Raw genomic sequence first — 8,835 nt, forward strand, 5'->3', positions numbered from 1 at the left:
CTGTTTAATCCATTAAAAATTTATTTAATCTGTTTAACTGATTAAATTTAATTTGACCTATCTAATAAATAGATTAAGCAAATCAGACCAAATTATCAATTTAATAAATAGATCATATTCAGATCTAAATTATTAACTAATTTAATAACTAGTCTAATTTGAATTTAACGATTTTTTGATCCAATCTGCATCAATACGACCCATATCCAAGCCGACTCGACCCAATAGCGATCCCTAATCGAGAAATTGGAGGCATCCAAAAATGTCAACTGCCTTGAAAAATTTCAGATCCAAGGAAATCTCAATTCACAATTCACAATCCACAGCATTAAGGCACGTATTGTATACCTTTGGCTTAAATCAATCATTAAAACCAATTTGATATAAAGAAATCCAGAACTCAGTCATAGAAAAACCTCTATCACATCAAGATAAACATAGCACGCGGATATATAAATTGAGTGTCAATACTTTTCTGCCAATCTAGCAGTGACAGCCCTAAGTTTGGAGTAGACTTTACCAGCAGGTGAACCTAAAATTAGACTAGAAAGTGAATCTCTCGCAACCTTAATGTTCAAGAAAGATCCCAAGATGTGGATCTTAGTATCCGCAATGACAATCCGAGTCCTCGTAGAATTTTCAATGGCAAACTTTGTCTTGCCTCCTTTTCCAGAAAGCCTACCAATAGCTCGTGAAAGGTGCTCCCCACGAAGTGTCTTCACATCCTTGATCTCAAAAGAATCAACGTAGAGATCATCCAGACGCAGCAAGGCAATGGCATCAGCAACATCAAATCCAAGCATGAATGCATGGATGAAGTCCGCACATTTCTGCAGATTACTCACGTCTGGTGTGTCTGATCGCGTCTTAAGTTCCACTCTCCGAGCCTGAGGGAACCACAGAATATTTCTCAGAAGAAGAGGACAACTATGACAGCAGAATCATAAAATGAATAGGTAGGGGAAGAATTAGTAAAATCAAATGGATGGCAGTTAAAAAGAAAAGTTAATTTCTTCAGTTATCCCCAAAAAAACTGCTTGCTACCACCAAGAAAGAATTTCTTACAGCGACATTATAAGAGTAATAATAAACAAGTGGAAAACCAAGTCATATTTTCTTAGTAATGAATGTATTTATGCATGCATCTGTATACATATGTCTACGAATACATGTGTATATGTCTAGGAGAACAAATTATAGGCAAGCAGCCGTGCAATCTCCATAGTATGACTTAGAGACTCTAGTTGCTCAGAATGACTTGAGAAAAACAACATATCCATCACTTTATACTTTTGCTCATTTGAACCATAACATAATCCAAATAGGGCAATTATTGCCAATTAGAATTTGGATCCAGGTAAAGATCCAAATGCTTAGCACGTAATTGATTGATAACTACAAGCCAAAATCAATCTACCAGCAGACCTAAATTGTTATTGGATTAACATATAGATATACTGTTGTTATTCCTGCATGAGTGCATTCTGAATTTTCTCTATATGAATCTTTTAGCAATTCTGTTCCTCCAGCAAGGTTTATCATGTTTCTTCTTCACCAATAATGCATCAACTAATCCAGAAAAAAGATCCAATTATCAAAACCCTTCTTAGGCAAGTTCATGTATCTCCATGTGTGTATTTAAATTTGACAACCTGAAGAAAACAACAGGAAAGCACATTCCTAGCTTATCGTTTACTTGATCTGCAAAACCCGTAAACCAAACAAATACACTAGAAGGCACCAGATACTGCTATCTTGTTTACCAGTAGCCTAGATTAAAGGTACACCCTCGAATTTTGGTGCTGCAAGAATGAAATATGGATCAGCCATATTCCAGTAAAGTTGGTTACAGCCATTAAGTGGTCAACCAGAAAAGGAAAAGCTTATTTACATTGATTAAGATAACATTTCTTTCATCTTCTTATACATAAACTCCATCCTACCGAATAAATGGCTACATTTTCAATCTTGGATAACTAGCATTAAAACTCAAGTGTTTACATGAAAAAGAAAATGTGAATGATTGCGTATGTCCCAATTTTAATTTAAAACTCATTTCCTGCTAACAAAAATGCCCTGATCACAATTTAACACTAGAATGCCAAAAAAAAATGAAAAATAATTTGCTTTCGCGGATCAGGAGGATACAAGGGTTAAAGAGTGTGTGCTTCCGCTGTACTGATGCACATAGTGTGTGTGTGCCTGTGTGTGGTCCGTGGTGAGCCATATCACAACATATTAATTTGTATTGATACATGTCTAAGAGATACACCAGCATAGAACAATACATAGTCAAAAAAGCTTACCCAGCTTTTATATAAATACCCTTGATCAAGATGATATGTAAATATCCCTAACTGATTTTGTTGGGGCCTTTTTCTACATGATTTGCAAACTTTTTATATAAATGACCTTGATCAAGATGATATGTAAATATCCCTAACTGATTTTGTTGGGGCCTTTTTCTACATGATTTGCAAACATGTTTTACAATTTGGACATGTTCATGGCAGAAAATTCTCTTTCTACACTAAACCAAAGGTTAACAAGTTACCCTATCATCTATGAACTTCCCATAGTAGTGGCCATACATATAAAAGTCCAGAACATGTTCTTTTATGTATTAAGTCACATGCATGACCCTTTATAGTTTTATCATAGATTTTGAGCTTTTCTGTATTTCCAATGGTTATGAAGCATCAACATATATTGAAAATATGTGAAATAATGTAATGCACATATCAAATTGTAATCTGCAAATAAACTTAGTATGGTTTATGATCCTATATTTCCAAAATAGGTTTGACTCATGTTAATTTTTCATGTCTACACTCAATTATAAACCAGTTAAAATTGGTCCCTAAAGGGGGAAGAGAAGAAAATAGAATGCAGAATATATTGGCCTGTATAAGAACTAAGAGTCAATTAATTGTAACGTACAAGAAAAATGGAGGAAGCCATGTTTGGGTTATATTGGTAGTAGAGCTTTTGACAGTCACGCTTTTGGGAGTAGAGCTTTCGCTAGTAGAGCTGTTAATAAAAAGTCGTTTGCTGTTTGGTAAATATATTTGTAAAGTACCGTGAAACTTTAACATTTGTTTGGTAACTATATTGAAAAAATGCTTTTAGTATGAGAAAATGGCAATAAAAGACATACAATATAATAGTGATAGTAATGTTGTATTGTCATAATATTGGTAATAATATAATATATTATATTATAATGTAATTTAATATTGTATCATATAGTATTATAAATAATAAAATAGAGTCATATAATATTGTATCGAAATAGGGTTTCCACCCTTTTTTTTTGAATTTTTTTTAAAGCAAGGTCAACTTCACTTAAAAAAATTCATAAAAAAGGGGTGCAGCCCCTATTTTCGTGCGAATGGAAGAGATGGCACTTGGAAAGCCCTCTCTCTCTCTCCCCCCCTCTCCCCACTCCTCCCTCTCCCTCCCTCCCTCTCGTCCTTTCATTCCTTCTCCCTCTCCCCCTCCTTCACTGGATTTTTTGAACCAACAGGCGCAACCATGCTAGTCCACCCCTGACATAGTTCGGTACGATACCACCTTCAATGTAGATAACAATAACAGCTAACTTAAGTGCTTACCACCTAGGACTTTGATTCCTTATAGCAACAATTATAACACAATTAAGAGGATGCTTGGTTTATGACTAGGGGTGCAAATGGATGGGGTCGGATCGGATCATGAGTGACTCCGATTCAACCCGATTTTTTGATCGGATCCTAATGTTGGACCCAGACCCAATCCAATTGAAAATCGGATCGGATTGAATCAAATCCATGATCAAAAAGTTTGCCCCATTGGATCATTTGGATCGGATCAGGTCCATGTATAATTCAATCTCAATCTAAAAAATTTGAATCCGGCTCGGACCCAAATCTAGTCGGGCTCGATTCATATGATAAACCAATATATACAAAATTTATGACAAAAGAAAATAAATATTACTTTGCCTTAGCTATTAATTGATAAGCAATTTTTCAAAATCTCGCAATCAAATTGAGTAAAACTATATAAAAAATAACAAGCATTTGGAATTCTAATACCACTCTATTTGCTCTATAGTTTACATATTGGATTCAATACTGAATTCAGATCGGGTCAGGTCGGATCCTAATTTAGTAAATCCAGACCCGACCTGAAATATTGAACAGGTCCAATTTTTGAACCCGACCCGACTTTGCAGGTCCTTTAAAATGACTTGGATCGGATCTAAGCGGGTCGGATAGGATCGGATCACGGATAAATCCAACCCATTTGCAGCCTTATTCGTAATTGAAATCGAAATCGGAACGGATTGGAATGAGAATTGGAATAACTAAATCCCCTGAAGCATTTGGATCATTACCGGAATCAAAATCGGAATAAAAATTTGAATCCATAAGAGTGGGGATTGAATTTTAGATAAATTGAACCATTCCCATTCCATCCTGAAATCGAAAACGGAATGGGACTCCCTCTAACCAAGTGGTTGGTAGCATTTTAACATTATTGACACCCTTATTCGATTTGCCGAAAATCCATATCTAACCTGGCTATCAGTTTGCACCATCTCCATCAACACAGGTCCACATGAGAGTGGGTTGCATGTTTAGTTCTATAATGCTAAGTGGGTAATATACAGCAATACAATGCTAACTGCATATGTGGCCACACAATGCTAAGTAGACTTCATTTTGGCCCCCATGCAACATAACCACATATAATAGAGACATATAAGCACTGCAGCATGGTTAGGGGCCGCATCCAAATTTGCGGCTACATGTAGTGCATTTTAAATATTGCCTTGACCAATGTTATTGTTTGTTATTCCTGCATGACTACATGCTGATTCCCTTCTTCTAGCAACCCTTAGTTGGTTTTTAGTCTGGTTTCCAGCTACCAATGAAACATTCTACTGCTAGTTTTGAATGGCCTAGTCCATAACCTTCACTAACTTACAAATAAGCTTGGGTTTTCCCTCCAAATGCCAAAAATTTAAAGTAGCCTTCAAGGTAACTAGTGTGGCATAAACAACTCATCCAACAACCCAACTTAAGAAGAAAACAATGACAGTTCCAACTTGTCTTGGAATCAGTCAGCTATAAACTGCCCTAAGTACCACCTTTCTTTAGATTAAACAAGAAAGGAAGTCTAAAGACATAGCCTAACACTTTTCTACCTGCTGCAGCAAGATTCAAAATAGCCATTGCCAAGAAATGCTCTAAGATGTACATCCCTGCCTAGATACCTTAGTATCAATCATATGGATCATGGGCTTTCAGCATGTTCATCACTAAAACTATCTTATATTGCTACTGACACTCTCTAGATAGATGTCAAATTTTTGCATTATTAACAAAGCACTACAATTTCCCCATAAACTCCTGATCCTTTTTCCAAATAATTTGCACTATTTTTCTCAGCTAGCACCAGTAAAAATGCATTTTGATAGTTGGTGAAAAAAATAGTTAAATTGAGAAAGCATTTAGAATCCTGCATTTACAAACCAAGGAATGGAAAACAAGAGGCATATTTGTAAATCTTGTTAAATGCATTGTACTATAAAATTGGTAAATAATATGAGTTATCATCTCGCACCATGGATACATAAATCCAGTCTGCAATCTAGGAAGTTACTACTTTAAGATAATAAGAAAGCAACCAAAGACCACGGTTAAAACTTGCTTTCTACATGCATCATATAGTATTCTCTAAGGAACGGCCATGAGTGATGACTGTCAATTTTGAAACTTTATATATGAAGAGGAATGGATTGAATGAAGCCACACAAGTAGCCCCCTCCCGGGCAATGATAAAATGCAGATTTCCATCTGTCAAGAATTTGGTTACATCAGATACAGTCCTATCAAGAATCTAGGCCGCCAAGGCACATGATGAGCCAGCAAGAAGTGCCCAGATTCGATACATGTTGGTCTCGATCCATCACCTACTGGTGTCCGGAAAAGGCATCAAATGCACTCCTAGAATCTATCATATGATGACATTAAGATCAACCTAAGCACAGACATAGCGCTTTCAATCACATCCTCATAACTGAATTCACAGATTTACATTTATGTCCTCTAATTTAATTCAAGCAAGAAATCACATTGGGACTAATGCTACTCATTGGTTAACCTAAACAAAGAATTTAATGTTTTCAACATTTTTGAATGTGACATATAGAAACAAGCTTGAAGTAATCTTTAAACAAAGATTCAACAAGAACCAAATCCCTGAACCAAACTAAAAGGAATCGTGAACACAGCCAGAGAATGTGTATTAAACGCAGCCAGAGACTTGTTATAATCACAGTATACAAAATAATTACCTCATGTTTAAGGGATTTTTAAAATTTTCTCATTATGAAGTCTTTTACTTTTTTCCTTTTTAATTTCATAATGCAAAATCCTAATTAAGCAGTAGCCAAAATCAAAACTTGCACCCGAATTCAGAAAGAATTAAAACAATTCCAAACACTAAGAATAAGAATTCTCACCTGGACAACTCTATATACAAAATCTCATCCCCAGTCTCCTTGCAATATCATAACACACAATAAATACAGAAAGAGAGGAAGGGAAAACGCATTAAGACCTTGAGGTTCATCCTTATATCGATCTTCATCTGCTCGTAGACGGGGGTGTAGATCTCCATCCAGTTCCTTTTCAAAGGCGCGTAGCGGTGGGGCGGGACCGGCACCTTCCGGAACTGGACCAACCCATCCGACATCTCGTGGGGCTTCAAAGCTTCAAACTGAGGGCGCGGAGGAGCCGGAGGGCCGCTTCCCTCGACCTCCATGGCGGCCGCCGGCGCCTCGCTCGATGCCATGCCGAAAGGGGAAGTGCGAGGGGTTTTGAGCGAGAGAATCGCGCTGGGGCGGCTGACCAGGGAAAGAAGAAGAGGGTTTAGGGGGACTTCTCATAATCTTAAACGGGTCCGGGTCCGGGTCCGGGTCACCGAATCCGTGATCCAACCGTCAGGTTAAACAGGTTGAACAAAATTATTTTTAAGATTAATTTAAAAAATTAAAAATTTTATAGCCAAAGAAAAATTCTTTTGATGGAAAATCCCAACCCCTATAAAATATCATATTTTTACCGATATTAAGCTCTCAAAACCTCGATGAAACCTATAAAATATCATGCTTCTGCCAAGATGAAGCCCTCAAAACCTCAAGGGACCAACTCACATCGCCACAACTCGCACAAAATCCCATAAGAGAGAACCCAATGGGAACTTAAGAAATCCCTCCAATCTCCCTCCGGTGCTCTCTTTTCTACATATCTCCAAAAAAGAGAAAGAAATGAAAAGAAAATGAAGTGAAAAGATCAGAAAATTGATCAATGTATGTGGGAAAAATTCTTGCCTTTTAATTTTTTCTGTCTTTTCTTTATTTTCATTAATCTTTCCTCTATGTCTCCCAATGCTTCCTCCTTTTTTTCATTCTCAGGAGTCTAATGGGGTCGGACCGTAGGAGGCTCGGGATGGCCAGTTAGGGAAGTTTAGATGATGGCCACGTTTTTTGTGTTGGTAGTTACATGTGAGAATATAAGAAAATCATTAATTAAATATATATTTAATTTTATTGATGAAGGTTTGGAGTTCAAATCTTTTCATCCTTTATAAGAATTAAGGATGGGTCAGATATCCAAAAAATCTATTCGACTGTAATCTCTACGTCCATTATAGTATTAGATCAAAATTGACCTATTATATTTTCAGACCTATGTAATTTAAGAATTTATATCCAAAAATCTAAAATATTTGGATTTTTGTATGCAGATAAAAAAATTAAAAAATTAAAAAAGTAAAGTTGATTGCATTAATTGAATGATACTAATTCATCAAAAAAAAATTTCTTGATTTGTTAAGATTAATTTTAAGATCCTATATTGAAATATGTAGAAATATTTAAATTTATTATATATGATCCAAAAACATCCAAAGATCTATATAAATAAAGTTTATGATCCTATATTAAAATGTATAAAAATATTTAAATTTTCAAAAAATAACCAAAGATCAGCATAAATAAAATTGATAGTTTTATTTATTTGAAATTATAATGTATATATGTATTTAACTTAGAAAATTGATATTTAGAAATTTAAATTTAAATTTATGGATTATATTTACTGATTGATTTTAAGATTTAATATTTAATAATTAAATAATATGTTTATAGGCTTAAGTCTGCTTAGGACATGTTAGGCTAGATTGGTTTAGTATTATACAAGAGATTGGGCTCAAAAAATCAGTGGCCAATGTTGGATTAAAATATAAATTTTATTTATTTTGTCGAATTGAGTTTGGGTATATTATTGGTTTAACTAGAGTTGATTTAGGGTTGGATTAGTAATATTTTATATACGAGATAATATTTCATTATATCCAATAACTTGCATACATAAAAATTTTTAAATTATTTAATTATTTTTTAGGGGATAAATTCACTTGCAAGGTAAGTTTAAAATCAATTGATGTCTCATATAGTTGATGGTATAAACCAGATTACAGTTACAGAACTGTAGTAAAGGTTTATGGTAATGCTTTTTAGTATAATCAATATAGTAAAAATGATAGGCCCTCAGTACGATAGTAAAGTTGTAATATATTTTTTAATACTATATTTTATTATTAAAAAAATATATATTTTTTATTTATAAAAAAATTTAATATATTTATTGTCTCAAAATATAAATTAAATAATATTATTTAAGATGAAATTAGTGCAGCAATCTTTATAATTTTTGAAAATTTAACTTCGCAGCTAACTGATGTTCTAACACTTAATCTTGCAATGGATATAAAATGTAATAG

General features: G+C 34.5%; 1 protein-coding gene across 1 annotated transcript; it reads right to left on the bottom strand.

The window, feature by feature from the left end:
- Nucleotides 1–355: 355 nt before the first annotated feature.
- LOC105035301 (uncharacterized) lies at nt 356–6,914 on the bottom strand. The gene is made up of 2 exons (XM_010910823.3): nt 6,610–6,914; nt 356–887 (listed from the first exon to the last, which is right to left on the bottom strand). The coding sequence occupies exons 1-2, from the start codon at nt 6,841–6,843 to the stop codon at nt 465–467; spliced, it is 657 nt and encodes a 218-aa protein (XP_010909125.1). The 5' UTR covers nt 6,844–6,914; the 3' UTR covers nt 356–464.
- Nucleotides 6,915–8,835: the final 1,921 nt, after the last annotated feature.

The sequence above is a fragment of the Elaeis guineensis genome, chromosome 9, assembly GCF_000442705.2.
Source record: "Elaeis guineensis isolate ETL-2024a chromosome 9, EG11, whole genome shotgun sequence".
Taxonomy (NCBI): Eukaryota; Viridiplantae; Streptophyta; class Magnoliopsida; order Arecales; family Arecaceae; genus Elaeis; species Elaeis guineensis.

Excerpts from the sequence above, each read along its gene's own strand:
- LOC105035301 (XM_010910823.3), bottom strand. The coding sequence starts at position 6,843 with ATGGCATCGAGCGAGGCGCCGGCGGCCGCCATGGAGGTCGAGGGAAGC. Across the intron at positions 888-6,609 it reads ATATAAGGATGAACCTCAAG|GCTCGGAGAGTGGAACTTAA; the intron begins GTCTTAATGCGT and ends TGGTTCCCTCAG.